Genomic DNA, 24654 nt, shown 5'->3' with positions numbered 1-24654 from the left:
GCTTCCATTGGCTCTTCAATTTTCTTTAAAGTCCTCCACAATCTGACTCCAGGCTACCTCCAGGCTACCAGGTTAATAGTACTTTAGTCTCTTCTACATACTCTAAATTTTAGCCAAAATGGATTATTTGTTCTTTCCTGTACAGAGCGTTCCATCCATAGCATCCATGCATGATCTCTACACAAAGGCACCTTGACTCATATGTCACTGAAAAAAAATGGAGGCCATTCACAGAGAGCTCCCTCTTCTCCCTTCTTCCCTATCTCATACCACTCAGATGCCTTCTGCCACTACTTCTTCTTTCACCCCTGTTTCAGATGAAGAAGTAACCTTTATCCTTGCCAAGGCTATCACCTCTGGATACACGGGTGATTCCATTAAATTCCAAATTCTCAAGCAGATCACGTCTATCATCTCTACTTTCTCACTCACCTTCAGTCAATCCCTGTCTTCTTGCTGCTTCCCTTCATCTCCAAACATGTCCATATCTCCCCCATCCTCAAAAAAAAAAAACATTCATTTTAGCTAGTGTTGATGCATCCATCAATGACCAAATCTTCTATCTCTCCTCCCTTTTATAGCTAAACTTGAGGTCAATTTCTATAGATGCCTCCATGACCTTTCTTGTTACTCTCTTCTTAATCCTTAGCATCATTCAATTAAAACTGCTCTCTCCAAAATTACTAATTTAGTAAAATTACGAATCTCTTAATTGCCAAATCTAATGGCCTTTCTCAATCCTCATCCTTCTTGAACTCTCTGAGGATCTGACTATTGATCGCCCTCTTCTCCTTCTTACCCTCTTCTCTTTAGGTTTTTGTGACACTGCCCTCTCAGTGGTTCACCTTCTATGTCTCTGACTGATCTTTCTCTATCTCTTCTTTGCTGAATCTTCATTCATGTCATGCTCAATGACTATGAAGGTTTCCTAAGGCTTTGTCCTGGGCCCTCTTCTCTTCTCCTTCTGTAGTATTTCAGTTGATGGCCTTATCACCTCCCACGGTGTCAAGTATCATTTCTATGCAGGTGACTATCAGATACGCTTGTCCGGTCCTTATGTTTCTATCACTCTCCAGTCTCATAACTCCAACTGCCATTTAGGCATCTTGAAGTGGATTCCAATAGACATCTTCAGCTCAATATGTCCAAAACTGAACCCATGATCTTTCCTCCAAAATCCTCTCTTATTCCTAACTTCCATATTGTGGTTGAGGGTACCACTATTCTTTCAACAGCCTATGGGTTGGTCTCTCTGCCACATCTCTCTCCATTCCAGCACATCCTCCACTTAGCTGTCCAAGTGATCTTCCTACAATGCAGATATGACTAGGTCATCTCCTACTCAATAAACTCCAGTAGCTCCCTAGCATCTCCAGGAACATATAAAATCCTCTGGTGTTCAAAGACCTTCATACTCCATCCCTACACACACACCTTTCCAGTCTTCTTACACTTTATACCACTCCCCATTCCTAAATAACTCTGTGATTCAATGACATTGGACTCCTTGCTGTTTCCTGGCTATCTCTTGACTCAGGCATCTCCCCATTCTTAGAATGTTCTTCCTCATCTCTGCCTCCTGCTTTCCCTGGCCTTTTTTCAGTTCCAGTTCAAATCCCACCTTCTACAGCAAGGATTTCCTGATCTTTCTTAATTTTGGTTCCTTCTTCCCTCTGATGATTATTTCCCATTTATCCATATATAGCTATACATATTGTCTCCCCAAATAGACTGTGAACTCCTTGAGAACAAGAATTGTCTTGAGATGAATGAAAAAGCCAAGAGACAGAGTTTCTGAGTAATTAATAATCAATTTATTAATCAGGTTAGCTGATAATCAATAAATTGATGGTCAATAGTCTGTCTTGGTAACCAAAGATGAAACCATGGCAATTACTGAATGCTTAAATACCTTTGAAAAAGGCAGTGCCTCTGACAGGGGAAAGTCAACCTTGATTGGTGAAATTAATGAGGGGGTGGCTATATTAATAAGGGAGTGGATATATTATGAAGAGGTGGGTAAAAGTCTTCAGCTCCTCCTGCTGAGAATATAGCTTGATCATGAGACCCAGCTGTCTCCAGCAGTATGGACAAAGGAATCCATCTCTAGCCAGACCACTCTGGTTGGTTTTCCTCTTCTTAAGCTGGGTTACCCTAAACTCCAGTGGAGGCGTATAATGACATGGACTTATTTCCTAAGGGCAAGAATCCACCTAGATTAGATTCTGTTTATGCTCTAGACAGAAGTTTATGTCTTCTAGTTGGGAGGGTTCCTGCCCAAGATCCCGGAGCACGTACCCAGAGGATTTGGGCAATCATCTATCAGCAGTGTCTTTCAGAGACTGACTAACTGGCCTACAGGGGCTGGTCCCTGAATGAGGAAAAAAAGTGAAAACTTTAATCCTAATTTAATCATTGGTTACTAATATATAATATAATAAAATGCTAATTTAGCTCATTCTCTTACCTTCTTTTGTATCGTCATTCCTTAGCATAGTGCCTGACACATAGTAGATGCTTAATAAATGTGTATTGAAAAACAGGTTATTGCAATGGCCTACTAGCTGGTATACCTGACTCAAATCTCTCTCCACTCCAATCCACTCTCTACTTAGCTGTCAAACTGACCTTCCTAAGATGTATTTCTGACCATAGCTCCTTTTCCACTTCCACCATTCAATAAACCTCAATGAGTTGCTGTCACCTCCAGGATCAAATATAAAGTCCTGTTAAGCTTTCAAAGTTCTTCATAACCTACTCCCCTTCTACCTTCCCAGTCTGCTTACATCTTAGTCTCTCCAAAATATTATGATCTAGTCACACTGACCTACTTGTTCCTTGCACAAGACACTCCATCATCACATGCAAGTGTTCTCACCAGCCGTCTGCCACGTTCGAACGGTCTTCCTCATCTCTGCCTCCTGGCTTCTCTGGCTTCCAGCAAATCTCAGCTAAAATTTTACCTTTTGCATGAAGGTTTTCTTGGTCTTCCTTAACGCTAGACCCTTCCCTCTAAGACTACCTTCAATGAGATTAAGAAGAGCACCTACCTCCTGGGTTGTTGAGGCTAAACTTAGATACAGATGCTAGCTGTCATCATTACGTAGTTGTTTACATCATCTCCTCCATTAACCTGTGACCTCCCTGACAACGGAACTTTTTTTTTTTTTTTTTGCTTTTCTTTGTATGGCCACACTTAGCACAGGGCCTGGTACATAATAGGTATTCAATAGGCAGGTGGGTGCCACAGGGGATAGAGGGCTGGGCTAGGAGCCAGTAAGACGAGTTCAAATCCAATCTCAGACGCTGTAGAAACTTTGGGTATGTCACAACCTTAGGTCCCTTCACTGTAAAATGGGGATAATACTGTCTACTTTACAGAGTTATTGTGAGAATCAAACGAGATGCTTGTAGTGTTTAGCACAGCGTCTGGCACATAGCAGCCTCTGTTATAAAGGCTAGTTATTATTAAACGCTAGTCACCCGAATGCTGGTCTCCATGCTTGGAATGCAGTCCTTTTTCTTCACAGAATTCCTGGCTTCATTCAAGGTCTAGCTCAAGTTCCAATTTCGACAGGAAGTCCATCCTCCCCTGCTTTTCCCTCCCCTCCCCAGATGCTAGTGTTCTTACCTGGGAAATTACTTTGCATATATTTTGTGTTGAATTTTCTGTGTGCCTAGTTTTATGTGCCCAGCAAATGCTTGGTGAATTGTAGTTGCCACAGTGTCTATACATTTTAGTCTTCAGAACTAGCTGCAGAACTCTTTTTTCATGTCTTCAGGGGGAGCAAAACTCCATCTTACAGAGTAAGAGACAATTTCACTTTGATCTTCCCGCACCTAACCTATGATGAAAACTATATACTACTTCTCTATTAAATACATTTTTAAAACGTGGGGATGGGGCAGAGAGGCTGTAATTTGAGATGGTTAACAAAAAACAGTCTTAAGAGTTTGTAGCTTGGTGGTTGGTTCAAAGAAAACAAACTTTTATTTTCCAGAGTATAGCACAGTTCTTAAGGTCATGTCCAACTATCTACTAAACTGCAGGAGAGCTGGAAACCCACCCCTACCCCACCTACCCTAAGTTTACGAGATGCATATTCAACACTTGATAAATGTCTTATTTGAATTGTTACCTTAGTGAAAAGTATATACACACACAAAATATGTATATATACAAATACACACATATGTATTTCCATATACATATATGCATATACACGTATTAAATCCTTCCTGAATCAGCAATGTGTCAATATTAACCAGTTCTGAAGATACAAAGTGCCATATATACATACATACACATAAATATATATATACACACACACACACACACACACACACACACATATACACACATACACACATACATACACACAAAAATCAACCCACATATATAAGTATGTATATACAGGTATTTTCTTCTGAAATAAAAAATGGGTGTTGCTCACAAAGGTTTAACAAAAGATTTTAAATTTTAAAGTAAACCTGAAGATATCTTTAATTCAGGACAGTGGTCCCCAGAAGATTAAAAACTATAGAAATCAAGTTTGTGGTACTCTATGCTGTGCTGCACTGGTTTGATCTAAATTTTTTACAATTTACAATTTAATATTATAAATACTTGGCCATTGGATTATTCATCCTAATGTAGCAGGATGAAAGATAGCATTATCTCCACAATTTATACATTTGCCTTTTTCTTTGTATACTTTGTAGCACAGTACACGGCACATAGTAAGGCACTTAATGAACATTTGCTGGGTGATTCACAAATAGGAAAGCAAATCCACAAAAAAGGAATATTGACCTTCCTCCCAGTATCACCTTGTGGAAACCATAACCTCTACCACAGATGCATCAAACATGAACTCACAATACTCCAAAGTGCAAAAGAACAAGATTAAAATATAATTAGGAAATACTTAACGAAAACGCAATAAAACATAGGTAACATTACATTTTTAAAACTTAAATATGCAGCCAGGAAGGATCTTTATATGTGAATTAGTGGCCCTCTTTTTGAGTTTGTCTCTGTTGTTCAGTATCACGATTCCTCATCTGTAAAATGAGGGTGTGAAGCGATGGCCTTTCAGCTGATTGACACTCATGAATTTGGGAAGAAACCTATTGTGAAGCAAGTATTACAAACAGTTCCATTTCACAGAAAACAGGCCAAGAAGTACTTTTATTGTACAGTTGTGTCCATTTGGGGTTTTCTTAGCAAAGATACTGTAGTGGTTTGCCATTTGCTCCTCCAGCTCATTTTACAGATGAGGAAACTGAGGCAATCAGGGTTAAGTGACTTGCCCAGGGTCATACAGCTAGTAATCTGGGGCAGGATTTGACTCCTCCTTCCTGACTCTCAGGTCAGTGCTATAACTACTGAGCCCCCTCACAAAACTAGAGTTTCTCCTTTTATGCGCAGTGCTAGCAGTTTGTAGATTTTGAGGTAGAGGCCTTTGTTACTCGTCACTCATACTACAGTAAAAACACATTTGCCTGCCAATTCATGTCTAATTTTGCTCAATCTCAAGGACACACAACAAAAACAGCATTGTTTCAAGAAAGTCTGGAGGGAAATCTATAACTTTAAAAACTGTCACTGATATATCTCAACTAAGGAAATCACTTCCACAGGATTCAGTTGCTAGTTTATTCTTTTCTAGCTCTTGTATTTTCAGAGTACAGCAGCTGGAAGCAAAAGCGAAAGCAAATTACTTTAGAAGAGAATTTAAGACTATAACAAAAACATTCCCAACTGGAAAGAACAAGAAGCTGGGCCTTAGAAAAAAACCCTACACCTATGGTCTGAGTGTTGATACGGGTGAGAAAATTATTATTCTGGGAGTAATACAAAGGGGGATGGAGGAAGAGAACCTGAGAAAGTTTCCTCCTAAATACTTATATGAACTGGTGCTGAGTGAAGTGAGTAGAACCAGGAAAACATTGCACACAGTAACAGAAACACATTGTTCGATGACCAACTTTGATAGACTTAACTCTTCTCAGCAATGCAGTTATCTATGAATTCCAAAAAACTCATGACGAAAAATGCTATCCATATCCAGAGAAAGACCTATGGAGTCTGAATGCTGATCAAAACATACCATTTTCTTTTTTATCTCATGGTTTTTCCCTTTTGTTTTGATTCTTCTTTCACAACATGACTAATGTGGAAATATATTTAATACGATTGTTCATGTATAGCCTTATGTCACACTGCATGCTGTCTTCGGGGGACAGGAGGAGAGGGAGGAGAAATTTAGAACTCAAAATCTTATAAAAGTGAATGTTGAAAACCAAAAATAAAGTGGAAAAGCTCCCTCCTTCCCCCATTCAGCCCCTTTTAATTCATATAAGCTCAATTTCTCTTCAGCACACAAAAACATAACTTCAGAAAGGGGGAAAAAAGATACAGTGACTATTAGAATTGATCATTGGCTTAAACTTGCTACCCTAGCTTGTTTCCACAAAGGGTCATGTGCTAGTTACATTTGAATCTGTTACCTCATCAATGTGGGTGCTCCCGCTATGCACGCAAATCACAACACATTCACTTTTCTTCTTTAATTCTAGTCCAACCTCATTTGAGAATTCTTTTACACAACGCCCTGAAGGTTGTCCTCTAGTTCTCTTTGCATTACTGATACCAATGCTGGATTCTGATTAGCCATTCCTCATTTTCATTACAGCTTCTTCTGATCAAAGATATGCTTGACTATGACATGTCTTGTGACATAAACTGATGCTGAAATCCACTACACAGACATTGAAGGTCTGTACTGTTCTGTAAACCCCTCTGCATTAAGTATAATGGATGACACTGTAAAGCTGGTGAATGAATGGATAGCAAATACGAAGTTAACAGTTCAAGAGTAATATAAAATAGTCCTATTATCACACATTTAAGTCCATTGATAACAACAACTAGCATACAGAAATCAGGGTAGCTCACACTAAGGTCACTGGAAAATCAACCAAAAAATTGAAGCCGTTGATAGGTATTTATAAAGTTTTCTCCATGTTTTTTAATCTGCTCGTTAGCTAGTATGTGTACCTTGATCTATTGGTTCCATCCCTGTCATTTATATATATGACATGTGTATACACACACACACACATACATATATAACATGTATACATGCTGTCATTCTCTATTAAGAACATTAATGATCAAACATTCATGATCATATGAGTACAAAAACTTTAGCAAATTTCAAAATATTAATTCTTGCTCACAAAACAGGTTTCTCTTAAAAAAGTATAGGTTGATTATGGACTACATTGTCAGCAACCGGTAATAAAAGAAAGGTGTCCTGTAACTATTAGGGAATTCTTCCCCATAGAAATATAGTGAAAAGGAAAAAAAAATTTTATGTGTGTGTGGGTATATATAGGTATATGTGTGTGTGTATGTATGTATGTGTATATATGTAATGGATCATTAATCAGGCAAAAAAATGCATCTGTTTTGTAAGTGTGTAGGTGATTGGCACACTTTCCTAATAAATGTAGACCTTGACTAAAACCTTCTAATATTTTGATGTTTAAAGTAAGAAGCACGAAAAACTGAAACCGATTGTCTGAATGCAGAAATAACTGAAATATTTAAGGGCAAAAGAAAAATGTGAACAAAACCAACGAATTGTAATTAAAAGGTGGTATGCAAATACAACCATAAGACTTCACCAACTATACTTTCACATTTTAAATATAAGACCAAGGGGCAGCTAGGTGGCGCAGCGAGTAGAGCACTGGCCCTGGAATCAGGAGGACCCGAGTTCAAATCCTAGCTCAGACACTTGATACACTTACTAGCTGTGCAACCTTGGGCAAGTCGCTCAACTGCAAATTGCATGCCCTTAACCCCTCCCTGCAAAATACAAATATAAGACCAAAACTACCAAATGATAAAAGTTCGGGTAAGTACAAAGTAGTATTTAGGTGCCCTAGAGCAATGATCATATTCATTTATGACAGCTTCTAAGCAATTTAAAGATAATTTGCATAAAACATGAATAGGTGAATAGGCAACAATTTTTTTAAAAATTCAATTTTATATATAATGTACTTGTAAGGAGTAAACATATCTGGTCAAATATTAAGTCCTTCAAATACATTAAAATCAATGTACTAGATCCAATGGGGGTGGGGGGAGCATTGTAATAAAATAGACTATTACCTATTTTTAAGCTAACCATTCGAATCTCTTGATTTCAACTGAAACTCAAAACATCTTTTTAGTCTTGTAGCTAAGATGTCACAAACGGTTAACATGATTAAAAACTGTTCACTTTAAGCTGTTCCAAACAATTGTGCCCATCATTTTATACAAGAGTTGCTCAAACTTAGCCCCTGGGGCGACTATGACCAATCTCTATGACTAGTCTATCAGTGGTATCACAAAACAGAACACAAACAAACAGGATCCTTGAAAGCTATATATTGACTTGGAAAACCACCATCTGTGTTGTAGTGTATGTTTTATTAAGCATTTCCCAATTAAATTTTAATCAAGTTCAGGCTATACTCCGAAGGATATGTGGCCAGGATGATTTTGATACCCCTGCTCTAGATTATAGTCCCTCTAAGGACTATTAAAGTTATTATTTTCTAACCAGGTCCCAACATAATTCTAATAAGCAGTAGAGACCCACGGCCGTTACCCATTGCTTTTGGGAAAAAATAAAGTGACTATCACTCATGTTTCTTTTCTCCACCAACAACTAGTTTCAAACAAGCTCAAGGAATATATGTTTTACCTAAAAATTTGCTTAGCAAAACCCTTCTCCTTCCTTTTAAGGAACATTAAAATGATGACGTGTGAATAGCAATGTAAAAATGACGGGTTCATTAGCTGAGCTCAAAGAATGAAATGAACAAACTCAATCCCATGCCTTACACACACACACAAAATGAAAGGTCTAGACTCACGTTGCATGAAACAACAACATATTCTTCTCTAACAATGATAGCAAGAAGTTAACTGCTGACATCGCATTTTAAGCACACAGGACAATGCTGTCCATACCCGAGTAATTTTATCCTCCATTATACTTACAAAATTACTGCAAAGGTGACAATGTCAGCAGAGTTTTAGGTTGCCAGAATCATACTGCCTCTCTCAAAAGGTTCCAAGCCTTTCGACTCCTAATTCTTTATTTGGGTCATTTTTCCGTCAGAGCTATTTCAACCTCACCTACAGCCTTCTTTCTTTTAAGATCAATACAGCTATAAAACCCTAACTTTCAAATTAATCATTATTCGAATTCTTCTTTTAAATTATTAGCAAATAGCTTCTCTCTTCAAGTAATACTGCTACTTAAAAATGCCCTTCAAAGTATTCACTTGATGAATTATAGCTTAATTTTTTTCAATCTTCATATTTAAAAGTTGAAGACAGCAGAGAATATTCTCTGGCTATGAGGATCTATACATTGTAATACATTATTCAAATCATGAAACCTTTTTGGTGAAGTTATTTAGAAAGAGTTTCTAGGATAACTATAGTAACAAACAAACCAGTTGGCTTCCCAGTGTCCTTTTCAGTCTTGCAACTAACTCTATCCTTAGCATATTCTCAATTTTGATGTCTGGATCGAATTAGCTAATGAACCTCAATAGTGATTCTAAGTCTAATCTAAGAGCTCCAGTGATGTAGCTGTCAGTGAACATGCTCACACAATTCACTATTAGCTACAGCTAAGAATATCTTTAGATAACTTGACTGCTTATGGCAACTCATGTTGTATATTTAAAGCCTGTTTAATAAAGACAACCTAACCAGAATTAGAACCAAAATTATTTTAATATCACCTTCTACTATACCTACAATCCAACCTGCAACCTTTTTTCTTTCTTTTCCCCCACAGGTTGGAGGGAAAGGAGATTTGGGAGGAGGAGATGCGAGAGGAAAAAAAGGAGAGGGAAAACCAGTTAAAAATACTGAAATGTTAGACAAAATATTTTAGAAGGAATACAGCCTAAAGAAACAAAATTTAAAGCATTTTTTGCTCATAGCACAATTATGCTACAAAATGAAATAAGAATATATTTCATCCACAAGGACAAAGAAGCTAAAAAACTGAAACAAAATAAAACTGTAAAAATGTAAATTTATATGTCGCTAAAGTACTACAAATGGTTCTGGAATTAACTGTGCAATTAAAAATAAAGTTTGTTATTATTTAACAGTAATCTATATAATATACTTGTCAAACAATGGGAAATGACTGCTTTCCAAAATGACTGCTTTTTCTAAACTCAAAAACCAATAACCATCTTAAATAAATATGGTACATTTTGTTTTTAATAAAGGCGAGTAAAGCACATTTGTGTTTACAAGACCAATACCTCGGACACTACGCAGTAAGACAATATTATGAAAATCCAGTTTATTTTTCATGTAGTGGACAGATCCAGTCAATGTGAGCACGTTTTTTCCATGTGTAATAACTTATCAAAATAAGGTTGTTTTTTTTTTTTTAATCCACAAGATTCTTCCTTACTGTCCACTCTGAAAATCTTGGGTTTTTGCAGCACACCCAAATAAAGCTCTTGATTTTAGGTCATTTCTGTAAATTTGGAAGAAGTGTGGTGAGTCTTTTCTGTAACATTTACTGCACTACAAACAGTTAAAGAGCAATTATGTTTCAAAAAGTGAACACTACAACAGCTCAGTTCAGGAAATTAAAGTTTTAGTGCACTTTGCTCCAGTTTTAGCCAACATGCTACATTGCCCCATTTTTGTTTTCATTTCTTTTTTGCGTACAAAGTGGACTTGAGGATTTCCACTGTAAGAAAGAAATAAGACACTGCAAGCGAAACAGTGTTAAGTTGCCCTTTTTCTTAAAGACCTGGACATTTTAAGACAGAAGCTTTGCAAAACATTACACATTTTTTTTTTATTAAATGAGAAACAATCTCATTTGTTACATCGTCACATTGCTAGTCAGAGAAACGCTGCAGTGATGAAGAAAGTCAATGTTGGATCAACCAAAGTCCTCATTTCTACAACATTCATTTACAAAGAAATTATAGTAATGTTCAACACAGCCCAACACAACATTCTTGGTTTTCTTCATAAAGAAGTCCCCCCAATATTTTCTTCTAATGGGGTATTTTACTACATAAATTATAGTTCTTCATTTTTACAATTCACCCCAAACTGTATGAGATGTATCACACTAAAACTCCTAAAGCTGTTAGAGAATCCTTCACACATCATCATCATCTGATGTGTCACTGCTGCTTGTCTCTGTGTCATCATTCTCAAAAGTGGGTTTGAAAGTGCTGTTTTTCCAGGGTCCAAACTTGAAGTCACAGATCAGGCCATTTTTCAAAATACCATTTTTTCTAAGACCATTCTTCTGTAACTGCAATGTAAAAATAAAAATGTCCATGTTTTAGCAATTGAAAGAATTGCTACAATAAAATATAACTGTATCGATGCTATATATAAATCCATACCTATACAAAGGCATCAATAGCATATAAAATAAAAAATATAAAATCTACAAAACTATCTCTGCCCTAAAACTCTGCACACTAAAATAAAAGAGCAAACTAGGTAATGCCATGGTACAATGGAGAAAGCACTAGACTACAAGTCTAGTAAAAATGTGTTTCTGTCCTAGTTATTAACATTATGCTTTTTAATCTCCCAGGACTTCAGTTTTTTTCATCTGTAAGTCTCTGGACATCAGCTTTTTCCTTTGTAGTATAAGGTGCTTGGACTAGACCTTGGGAGTATCTTTCAGCTCTAAAGGTCTAAGAATACAATGAAAAAATCTTATGAATAAACTAGTAGGGAAACACAAGGCCAGACTTCTACTACCTGAATAAACTACTTTCTAGATATAAATCATATACTTTTGAAAGAACTAATGTTTAAAAAAGCATGGTGGGCAGCAGTTTGGAAAAATCTGAAATTTTTAGTGAAATGCAAATTCAATGATCAACAATGTGATATGACAGTCAAAAAAGCTAGTCTCATACATAGTACTATTAGATTGGCAACGTCAGGAAAAAGTGTCGAATTCTAGGTCACCACAGTTTAGTAAAAGACACTGATAAGCTAGAGAACATTCAGAGGAGGGTAGCAAAAATGTGAAGGGTCTTAAGTTCATGCCACATGAAAATGAGTTGACAGAACTGAAGAAGTTTAAACCCTAGTGAAGAGCAGACTCAGAAGGGGCATGATTGCTGTGTTCAAATCATATGGACAGAACCAAAAGTCATTAATGGGTGGAATTAAGAGGTAAATTTAGGTTGCATGTGAGGGAAAAATTTCTATTAGTTATAAAAAAAGTAGAATGGCAAATTCAAATACACACACACACACACACACACACACACACACACACACACACACGTGTATGTATGTATATGTATGTATATTTGTAAAGACACCAAACATTCATATATAATGTTCAGAAACAAAAGGCAGCAATACAGCAAAATAATAAAGAATCTTCTAATAATTGAAAATTAAGATATGGTTGAGTTATATGCTTTAACGATAACCATGTAAATTCCCAAGATTTTAAATCACATTTTAAGTTTCATTATTCTAATGAAAACTACAACGCCTTATCTAGGACTAGGTCTAATTATAGTCCATATTTAAATCCAGATATATTAAGCAATATCTCAGAGAGAAAATGGATATTACCATCATGTTAACAAAAATTAAGGAAAATGAAGTGAATGTAAAAGTGTGCTCTCAACATCACTATTATCACAACCATAATAGATACAGATGTCATACCTAGAGTTTACAAGTCATATATGGTAGAATGGTCTCTGGATCTATGATCTCTAGAAACTGCCCATTTATATAGTTTCTTTTAAGTAAAATTACAAGTGATCTCCAACCAAGAGTTGGGTGGATAAAATTATTTTTCTAACACGCTTATTAACAGCTCACTACTCTACCTACCTGTCCCATAACAAGCTGGCTTTTAGGTTAAGTTTCTGATCTCAACTATCTGGGTCATCAGGGTAGCTCTTTCATTAATAAAAATAAAAATGTGTGTGTGAGTAAAACGTAGGACAATCAATTTCTCTCAGTATCTCCCTTCTGATTAAAAATTGATCCCTAAATTAATATTCCATTGTCACCCTCACAATTACCTCTTTAAAAAGACCAATGTGGTTTACCATGAACTTTTTTATTTTGAAAGAGGTGTGATTGAAATTGTTTATTTAATGGAGCAAAATAATGGAGCTGGGCACTGTATTAATTTCCTTCAAACGAGCTCAAGATGATTTAAAGATAACCAGTAAAAGAGGGCTGGACCAGATGGGCTCTAAGGTTACTTCACTATTTATATCTATGATCCTATGCTCTGAAGAAAACTACCATCACTATATTAATTTTATAGATGAGAAAAAGAGGGACAAATAGAAAGGGACAGACACATGGACAGGAGAAGAAGAGGGGGAGAGAGAGAGAGAGAAGCATTCCAAAAGAAATATTAAAAACTGAGGTGGAGCTAGGCACGTATACCATGCCATCATCAAATCCAATGCAATATTGAGAAGATGGGATAATAAAATGTGAAGTTTTAGAAGGAAAATTGTTTTTTCTCTGTAAAACAAGAGACCTGAAAGTTAAAATATTATGCTTGGAAAATAATATGTAGACTATTATATATAAAATATATAGAATACTATAGCCTCCAAATATATTTCTTGCAGAAACTATACAAGGTCCTATTTCACTTTTTAAAATTTGTTTCCTTTGTAGATAAGATAAAGTTAAAATAGTATTAAATATTATTCTATCACTAGGAGGAATTTCATAATGATGTGCTTCATTCTACAAAGATTTCTTTCTGAGTTATTATAAAGTAAAAGAACAGCATTATTATAGCAACTAGGCTAAAAAGCTTATTAGTACAACTGTTTTTAAAGCAAAATATATCCACAACTCTTCAACCTAAAGTTTGAATTCCTCTGAATATAAAGCATATTTTACCCATTTACAATCCTAAATAAGTGCTTATCTTTACTTATGCCACTCTGAATAAGTAAATTATTGTGCCTTATAATAAATTATAGTTATTATATAGTTATTACCTGTTCACTAATAACTTGAAATTCCCTCATCTCATCCTCTGTTAAGGGAGCACATGTTTCATCATTTTCACTGTCTTCCTGCCAACCCATCTCCTTTAACAACCTTAAAAAAAAGAAATAAGAAAAGATTTGAAATAAAATGATAAAAACACTTTGCCTCAAGTAGGAAAACATTATTGATATACTTAAGTGTACATGGAATCAATATCTATCAGTGCTCTACAGGCAAAAAGAATCCTAAAGTTAAGTCTAAATGGAAATGAAATTGCTTTATCTCAAATCTGGTGTCAAAAATACCCATCACTAAAATCTTTGGGTTAAGATAGCTAAAAGTTTGCCAGAGATTACAGGGAGCAGTAGCATTACTTTTCTTTCCATAAGCGTGTCATATACCCAATAGATTTTTCTACTTCTAAAGCAATCCTGAAATAGCTATTTCAGTTGTCATGACAATGTGAAATACGATCTATGAATTAAAATGACCTTCAGAAAAGAAAACATTTGGAAAAGATATACATTTTCCAAAGTGTGTATATGCAGTCATACTTTTTAATCTCAAAAGGACATTCATGGTAAAAACCATCCACATGAGCCAACATAAGTGAACACTCTAATAGAGAGGCAATGTGACCTCTAAGTATGTGAACTACCAACACCTACCTTGATGCTCTGGACAGAACAAGCACTCAACAAAGGTGTTAAAAACCACCTCCTTGTTTAAATTACCTCACTTTATATTCAGTTAAGATTCGATGCAATGTCTTTAAAAACCGTGCTATATAGCTGACTGGTATGGGAGTCTGGACCTTTGAGTTTCACTGATACAGGGAACTTAACAAGGAGGAAACTCCTTCTACTTTCTGCAACTTGCAGAGTTGGACGGGTCACTGACAGTTGTGATTTACCCAGGGATCACAGGGCCAGTATTACCAGAGTTGAGCCTTGCACCCAGGTCTTTCTGGCTCTAAGACTAGCTTATCATACACTATGTTATGCTGCCTCTATCTACCTGATTATGTAAAATATCATAATCAATAACACTTATAAACAACTATGGTATGAGTAATTATTATTTTGTTTAGTAAAATTTAAAATGTCATGTTTAAGTATAAAATTGTACTACTATAGAGAAAAAATTTGAAGCCATGGAGGGAATTTTAATGTAACATTTAATATAGACAATACAGTAAACTAGTCTCATTACTGGCAGAAGTGTCACCACATCGAGATACTAGCATTTCTGTATCCAATGATGAGGAAAAAGAAATTGTACTCAAAATAATGAAGCTGGGGAAAGTGGCTAAAACCAAATACATATTAAGGAAAATCCATGCTGGAGGGAACAATTTAAAAAAAAACTCAGGAATCAATTTTCAAGATATCTACCACAAGGAAGGCAAGACTCCAGACTAATGGAAAAGACCTCTGTCATCATTGATACAAAAAAATTAAGCAAGATGACACCAGAAAATAAGTGAGGAAAAACTGGGGAAGGAGAGTGTGTGAGGAGATGCAAAATAGGAGTTATGGTATGAATCAAGGGATAAAATATTAGTTTTTTCCACTACCATGTAAGTCTATGGGTAGGAAACTGATTATCTTAGTTCAGAACTAAAATATATGGACTATATTTCTTAAAAAGAATAAAATGGCCTTCATCCAAAGCAATGGTGGGACGAAAGGTCCGCATGCCGGGAGAGAAGTTTTTAAAGTAGGATTTCCAAAGGATGGTGCTACAACTAATCTTATCCAGTGCTTCATGGTGCAGCTATAACTCTGGGGTTTTGGAAGAACATTCAGTTTCTAGCTAAGCTGGAAAGGCTCTGGCATTTGGGACCAGTGATATACTTGTATGCCTGCCTTTCTATTAGGTTAAAATCCCGCCTAACCAAGTTCAGAGAAGCTTATCTACAGAAGATTGCTCATCCAATGACTATTGTTGTTTGGTCACAGCAACTCAAGAACACCAGTAATGGGGGGGGGCGGGGGGGGTGGTTAAGGAGAACCCATAACAACGAAATCCTAGATTTTTAGAAGAATTGAAATACTATTGATTGTCACTCTAGAACCTTTTAGAGCCTGCTGTAAAATATTGCCAAGAAATATCAGTTTAATCTGCTATTACAATCAAACAAAATGTTGTGTATGGTTAGAAGTTATAGAAACAGAAGGTACGAAATTAGCCCAAAGCAAAACTATGCCCTTCCATCCCTCCCTGCCCCAACAAAAAAAGTACTGCCAGGAATCAGAACAAGTGACAGTAGCATCAGTTAATAACCAAGTGATGCCAAGGACACCATCCAGTTCAAAGCCAAGAAGTTCAATTCAAAAAGAGTAGGATGACAAGAGTGTGAAATGGTTAGAAATAGCTGGTAAATAGATTCTTCACCACAGAATCTAAGTGTGAGTCCAGAAAAACATCAGGACTTAACAAAAGTCATAATCAATTTTCAGTTGAGTTGGCAAGAGCTATAACCCGGTTTGTTATGATCTATTATATGACATGATCTATTGCTTACTATCTACTTTTAAACATGTTCTGCCTATAGAAGGTTATGTTCCATAAAATCTGTTCTATAATGCATGTGGATACACAAAGCCTGACACAGACTAGAAAAAAGAAGGTAAAATGATTGAGATGCAAGGACCTCTATAAAAGGATAAAATTATAGGGTTATCCTAGCTGATGTCATTATTTAAACAAAAGCATAATATTAGGAGACACATTACAGGAAACTAGGTTATAAATGCTATTTCATGGCAGCCAAAATAAAGACTATTAAAAAATTAGGTCTTTAAGGAGATGATAACATTTCAAAGACTATTAACTATATATAGCTACATAGTTACATACATAAAACTATATGTGGTTATATATATAAAACTGTATATGGTTATGTATACCTAACTATATATGGTAATATAGGGGTGTATGTGTGTGTATATAATAATGACTAGGTCCCTTTTTCCTCAGATATTGTTTCTAGTATAATGGGCAATTTGGGTGGAAAAAAGTTCCACACATGCTCCCCTTCACACCCTTCCTATGGCTCCTGACCCCGGTCACCTCGCCTTCACCCCTCAAGAAAAAGCCAGCAATAATGAGAACCTACCCAATCTGGGCTAATATCACACTGGACTGGAAGAAGGTAGTAGGGAGAGACAAGTGTGTGTAGGTTCTCACTGTGTGATTCATTTGTATCACCCTGAGCCTGCCTAGCAACTTTTCCAATCAAATCAATTAATAAAGACTCCTGGATGAGTTACTACACATAAATCAGAAAGACCAAGGAGATGTGAATCTCAAGCTAGTTATTTCACTGCAAAACAGCACAGGTTAAAGCAACTATATGTGGGGTTTACCTATGTACAAGGTAGGATGTTTCAATCAATCTGGGAAAAGAAAGGCTAAAAATGGACATGAATAACACTTGTTCCCCTAAGAGATTTAAAAAGATGAATATATAGTTTGGTTCAAAGAGATTTATCTTTAGTTAATTAATAACAAAATCAACTCCATGTTCCTAATAATAGGTCAATCAATAATAACTTTTTGTGTACTGACTTCAAGGAGCTTAAAATTTAATAGGTCTAAGTAAGGTATATCTGAGAATAATTCAAGGAAAAAACACTCATTAGCGCTTGACTGCCTAAGAGATATGACACAAGTTATAAATGAAACATTTCCTTTCCTACTTTAAAAAGTATTCTTATTACTATTCTTGGATCATTTTTTTGCTCTAGTAAGTCATGTCCCTTTAATTATTAAAAAGAGGTCAAGTGGGATAAATAATCAGACAAAATTCTGTGAATCATTGGAAAGAAGGCACAAAATCAGCCTTAAACAAAAGCATGCCCTCAATCAAGATAACTGAAGGGCAGAGTTAATTATTATCAACCTTAACCCTAATCTTTCAATTTTTACATTCCTGCCATAATGGACATAGGCCAAAAAAACCAAAATGAAGCATAGGTTCAATAGCTACTTACTAGTAGTGTCCACCATGTCCCCTAATTTGTTATCTTAAGACTGCAAAAATCAATATGAAATTTATCTTCAACAACTAATACTACAGAGTTTGTAGGTGGTTGAGTACATAAAGTTGTTGGGCTTAGACTCAGAAAGACTCAAGTTCAAATTCATTGCTCAGACACTAGCTTTGTGACTCCAATCAATTCATTTAACCTCTTTTAGGCTCACTTTCCCCATCTATAAAATGGACACACACACACACATGGTTGTGAAAATTAAATGAGATCATCTGTACAAAGTGCTTTTTAAATCTTAAAGTTCTACATAAAGATCAGCTATTACACTTGAAGATTTAAGGATTACAACCACTGAGATTTCCCCTAATGACAGTACAAGCTAAGATAATGTGCATTTTGAAAAAATTAATCTTTTGATAATCTGAGTATCAGCAAACATGAGGGTTTCCACATAGAACAATAAAAAGGTACCTGAACATGAAACTGACTCTACCATATAATGTTTATCTCCCTTTTTGTTCCTTCAAAGCATACAATAAATTTAGCACTTAGTTCCCAAACTATCCCACTTGTCCAAACCACCCATGTTCTCTCTTCTATGCATCTTTTTGGTGCTTTGCTGACACTCATCCTTATTTTTCTTTTTTGAACCACTATCCCTACACTCCCCCGGCTCCTCATTGTCCCACAAAGGAGGCAGAGACACCACCTAAAATGTTCCTTTGTTATAAATAAGCCTAATCAAGCAAAACAAATTGACAAATTAGCCATGTCTCAAAATGTTTCATCCTGCACTACTTCTTCACCTCTTTGTCAAGAGAAGGGAAACCTATTTCATCATAGCTCCTCTGAAATCGTGGTTGGTCTCCATGTGCATTTCAATGATGATGAAATCAAGATTACTTCGAATCAGGAAAACAAGCAGAAAAAAATTATGTGCTGTTTCAGAATTATTGAGATGTGAAGCCAGCAAAGAACTGAAATATCTAAGGATATTTTATTGTTTTCAAGAACACAGTTACGCAAATTGGTAGCTAATGAGATCTAATCAGATCGTTCTTAACAGTTACCCATCTTTGTATGATTATACATAAATATCATATGCTTGAAGGTAATTCATCAAATACTCTGCCAGTAATTTTATTATGCCACTCATTACTATGTGAACTCTCTTCTGACAATCCAAAGATAAAGTTTTAGTTTAAATTACTTTAAATTTCAAATTAGTGGGGACTGGCAGCAAATTTTCACTAACTTAAAAACATTTCTGAAGGCTATAAAAATCACACAAGAATCATTAGGTTCATTCTTTGAAATAATCTTTAGCATTCAATATAGATAATAGCTACAGGAAATAAACATTTTTGACAAAGTAAAAGATAATGCAATTTAATACTAACCTATGTTCTGCCTCAAGTGAACTTGAAAGGACATCAGCTTGTGGAAAGGTAGAAGACCGAATGATCTGTTGGGAAATCATGGAGGCATTGCCATTCTCTTGCGAAATTTCATTTTCATCAAAATTTCGGTTTATGTCCCTTTCGTGGTGAGTGTTGTTGCTATTATGCAAATTAAATGAGTCATCATCCTAATAATTTCAGAGAGTAAAGAGTTACAATTACTTATCAAAGAAGTCCTGAAGAGGATTATAAAACACTTTCTAAAATTTTTTGATACGTATCTTCAAAGAATTATTCACAAATTTGAGCTTCAACGCGAAATTTACCAATGAAACTATCATAAATCCCATCAATTCCCTGGGAGCTATTTAAACCAGAGGTATAACATTTGTATAAAATAAACATATCACTCAAATAGTCAAATAAACTTATTTTTCGTAAGTCATGTTTCCCTTTGATTTTTTTAAGAATAATCTCAAAGACGTGTGTCCGAATTAAAAATTTCAGGTGCTTCAAATAATTATTTTTCTCATACTGTAGTCTCCTACAACTATTTTACATTTTTGGCCTTCTTCATAGATTCTTTATACTGTTAAAAATACTTCAGTAGAAAGGCCCATACTGAATGCCTGCAATGACAGTCAAGATATATTGTTTTTTAAAGAGTAATGGGGTAAGACAATATTCCAGTCAAGGATTACTGCCAGCAGAAGTCTTTCCTGCCAGAAAAGGAGTAATAGATGCTTTTATAAGACTGATGACTTGCCCCTGACAGGAAGACAGGTTCATGATTATAGCAACTGGCAATGGCTATTTTATGTCTTCTGTTCCTCACCAAAGAGAATGGAATACATTATTAGATGATGACATCTACTCCATGGAGCTCAAGTGAGAAGATAAAATGAAGTTAAGGCAAGGCCAAACAAACAAAACAGGAAGAACGCAAATTCAGGGAATCAATGGGTTACACACTAATCACAAAGGCTTACCTTAGTAGAAAAAAGGTGAAGCACATTTTTTCTCCCTCCCTTAGTTCCTCAACCCCACTCTTAGAAGCTAGGTGGCACAGAAGATAGAGCCTGAAATCATTAAGACTGGAGTTTGAACTCAGTCTCAGATACCTATTTGCTTCAGTTTCCTCAACTGGAAAATGAAGGTATTGTTAGCACCTCCTTCCCAGGGCCATTGTGAGGATCAAAGGAGATAACTGTGAAACAATTAGCACAGTGCTTGTGCCTATGTGGACACGTACTACGTGTTGTTGTTACTCAGTCAAGACTAACTCTTCACAATCCCATTTGGGGTGTTCTTGGCAAAGATACTGGAGGGGCTTGCCATTTCCTTCTCCCACTCATATGACATAATGAAGAAATGGAGGCAAAAAGAGTTAAGTGACTTGTCCAGGGTCACATAGCTATGAAGTGTCTGAGACCAGATTTGAACTCAGCAAGATGGGCCTTCCTGCCTCCAGGGCCAGTACTCTATCCAAGACCTAGATTCTATCCTACACCTAGCTGCCCTAGATACTATGTATGTTAGCTATCACTATTATTGATAAAAGCTTTTATCGTGACCATGAGCAATTTCCATTATACATAAAAGCTTAAGCATATAAAATCAAATATCCATCATTAGCTTAATAAAATGTTACTGGCTTAGTGAATTTATCAAACATCTTATTGTTCACATGTTCTTTTTCCCTTCCTCATTACTGGTATTGTTATTCACAGTATCGTTATTCATGAACAAGAGTTACCACAGGACAGGTAGGCAAGGACTAACTGAGATCTAAATTACTGGAAAGAATACCCCTAATCAATGTAATCACACAATCATTAGAGTACTATTAATATTTACAGTTATAATCAGAGACACTATGGCATATAGAGATTAGAGAAAGCCTTGAAGATACCTGAGTTCAACTCTTGCCTCCAATACACGATGGCTCTCAATGCCTTACACGGCTAGGACAACAGTTAAAAAGCAGGTGCCCACCTGCATTGTTAGCAGGAGATTGCTCACTCTTAGAAGTGCCTACACCAGTGCAATCATATGTACAGTCCAAATTAACAATTATGAAACAACTTTGTTTCCATGTAGTTCTTTTGATTTTTCTTTATTCTCTCTCTCTGTTATACCGCATGTATGTTACTTCTTATGGTATAACAATCTATCACAGAAATATACTTTGTTCAACCACAATCTCTTAACTGAGCTTGTCAAGTCATCTTATGTGCCAAGTAAGTTGCCTGTTGTAGTCATTAATTTCATGTATTAAAATTATTCTGAGCATACTAACTTATCTAGATAAGCTTGATATGCATTAACAGTTCAACTGATAAATGAATGCGCCTGCAATTAAACTACATCCATCAGAGGTTTTATAAATGCAGTTACCTTTTCTGGTCCAATATGACTTCCATCTTCATGTTCTTCCTCCACTCTATCCCTTTTCAAAGCTTTTAAGAATTCACTCTTCTTATCAGTGCGCATCCGGGTCAGTTTGGTTAGACGAGGCTGATTAAGTTTGTCCACAGGAGAAGAGGAATTTGAGCGATTACACTAATGGGAAAAAATACAAATAATGATCAATTCCTGAGACAGAAATAACAATTAACTAGACAACCAAACATAGTGAATTGTTTTCATAAAGCAGTACCTAAATTCACAATATGGCTTTTTACCTGTATTTAACAGAAAAATAACATAACATTTCCCCACATTTCCTGTACATTCAAATTTGAAAAGGAAAATACTTTTTCTTGCAGCACAAATTTCCTTTTGTCAACAACAGCAGGAAACTTCTGATGGATGGGTTGCCACTAGTAGTTTTGGCTTAAAAGTAAGATTTTTTTGACACTTTTTACAACTCATTGTGGTAATATTTAAGCACTTCATTTACTAGAGGTAACTAAAACTCATTATCTTTCCTCTAAAACATACTTCTCTCCCTAGTTTCCCTATTTCTAATGAGCACACCACTACCCTTCCAGGCATTCAAGTTTGCAATCTAGGTGTCATTCTTAAATCTCCCCTTTCAATCACTGCCTCCTCCTCTCTTAATTAATGTTAGTTCCAAAATCTTCAGAATATTTCTTGCAGCCATTTACACCATAACCACCTAATTTAAGCTTTCATCAACTCCTGCCTGGAGTTGCTAATTGGTCTCCCTGCCTCCAGTTTCTTTCCTCTCTAAAACATCCTCCAAAGTTGCCAAATATATATTCCTAAAATTGTTCAAGAAGTTTTGGTGACTCCCTCTTACCTCCAGTTCCTAGAGTCTAGAATAAAATATAAACTCTGTTTGACATTTAAAGTACTTCACCAGCTATACTTCCAGGTTGACTAAAACATTGCTCATTCCCTTCACACACTCTATGTTCCAAGCAAACTGACCCTAACTGCTGTTGTTATTCTGCTTGAAATAAAGACTATCTCCAGATTCCAGACCTCTAAATACCTTCCTCCCCCAACTCCTCATTTTCTCTGCTATTTGGATGTTCCTTTAAGATTTAGTATTACAAGTGCCACTTCCCACAAGAAACGTTTCCTGATTTGCCCAACTTTTATTCCCTCCTCCCTAGAAATTACATTGTATTTTAATCAGTTTACCTCTTTGTATACATATTTTCTCTGCCCCATTATAATTTGAGATCCTTGCTGTCAGCAACTATTTTTTGTCTCTTTATATCCCCAGCACAATACCTAGGGGTGCAACATACTGGACAGAGTACTGGTTCTTGTCAGAAAAACCTAAATTAAAGTCCTGCCTCTTAAACTTACTCGCTGTGCAACACTAGGCAACTGACAACTGTCATTGCCTCAGGCAATTCTAAGACTTTCTTCAGAGCTTCATCAGTGGAGGAAATTTCCACACTGTGGGTTCCCTAAAACCCAGATGAAATTACAGATCTAGACAAAACAAGCAAACCAACAATCTAATGCCTAGTTCAGGGTTGGACTCATAGTAGTGCTTAAGAAATATTTGTTGAATGGAAGACTTTTAAGTGAGTTCTCCTCCTAGTTAACCAACTAGTTGAATGTGTTAAGTGAAATGAATTATTTGTATTTTTTCCCTTACATCAACTGCTGTGAATGTATGAATGTATGGTGTGTGTTCTTTTCTGTTAATGACATGTAAGTGTGGTAATGTGACCCGAAGATGATGGGGGCTGTGACTGGGAACATTGACTGAGCTTGTGGTGTGCTTTGCAGGGTTTCTTTGAAGCAGAGTCTACCAGTGAGCTCAGGGTGTGTCTCAAAGAAGGGTGGAAGTTCTAAGGTCTGTAAGATACCCCTAAGAATGCTGCTTGCTGAAGTTCTGTGTTCTGTGCTTGGATGCTTTTTAGAAGATTTGTCAATGTTGGAAATTCTTAAATAAAACTGATTTAACTAAAAAATAATATTTGTTGAATCAATTGTTTTATTATGAGGGGGAGCAGCTAAGTAGAGCAGTACCTCCATCTCTCAGGACTTATCATCATAACAAAACATTTTTTTGATAGAACTCATAAAAATGAATAGGTGAAATTATTTAATTGTATTACTACTGCAGCAGTTGACACTATTTTGTTAATGTATTTCTCTCTCTATGTACCCAGATAGTCTCCTGTATAGGTTCTCCTATCTGGGTTTCTATGATAAAGGGACTGTCTTTCTCCTGATGGTTCCCCTCCTCAGTCTCTATAGCTAGATTAGCATGCATAATCATCCACATCATTACTTCTAACTGCAGTCTCAATACGGTACAGTGAAAAAACCCTTCACTGGGAGCTGAGACGGGTTGTTCTCATGCTCAGATCTTCCACTGATTAGCTGTTTAGCCTCAAGCCACTTCTTGAGCTATCATTTTCCTCACATCAAACAAGAGTTGAGAATATTTAACCTTTTCCTTTGTATTTCTCTAAACTCTGTTTGGTAGTACAGAAGATCCCAAGGAAACTGATCATCCTAAGTAGTTTCAAAAATAATATGATGTTATTATATTAGTATCTCCTGTAATTTTCACTGGATAAGGTAATGAAACTCTTCATAGATAAGATATATGCAGCTTTGCAGGTATGGGAATTATGTTCCAACTGTTGGAACAGGTTCACTTAATTTTATTCCTTCTTACTTTAACCTGTTATAGCACTATGTGAAAAGGATAACTGCAAATAAATGGTAGCATTTCAAC

General features: G+C 36.0%; 1 protein-coding gene across 4 annotated transcripts in view; it reads right to left on the bottom strand.

The window, feature by feature from the left end:
- Positions 1 to 10385: 10385 nt before the first annotated feature.
- Positions 10386 to 24654, bottom strand: part of GPBP1 (GC-rich promoter binding protein 1) — a 108910-nt gene continuing 94641 nt past the window's right edge. For all 4 annotated transcript variants that reach the window (XM_036762846.1, XM_036762865.1, XM_036762854.1 and 1 more), the window contains 4 exons: positions 21876 to 22040; positions 19479 to 19666; positions 14089 to 14191; positions 10386 to 11381 (listed from right to left, as the gene is read on the bottom strand). In XM_036762846.1, the coding sequence (XP_036618741.1) occupies positions 11223 to 11381; positions 14089 to 14191; positions 19479 to 19666; positions 21876 to 22040 (615 nt within the window). In that variant the 3' untranslated portion in view covers positions 10386 to 11222. The remainder of the gene's footprint in view (positions 11382 to 14088; positions 14192 to 19478; positions 19667 to 21875; positions 22041 to 24654) is intronic.

The sequence above is a fragment of the Trichosurus vulpecula genome, chromosome 1 (assembly GCF_011100635.1).
Source record: "Trichosurus vulpecula isolate mTriVul1 chromosome 1, mTriVul1.pri, whole genome shotgun sequence".
NCBI lineage: Eukaryota > Metazoa > Chordata > Mammalia > Diprotodontia > Phalangeridae > Trichosurus > Trichosurus vulpecula.
Note: the sequence above shows the minus strand (reverse complement) of the source record. Positions and strands in the feature narration are given on the sequence as shown.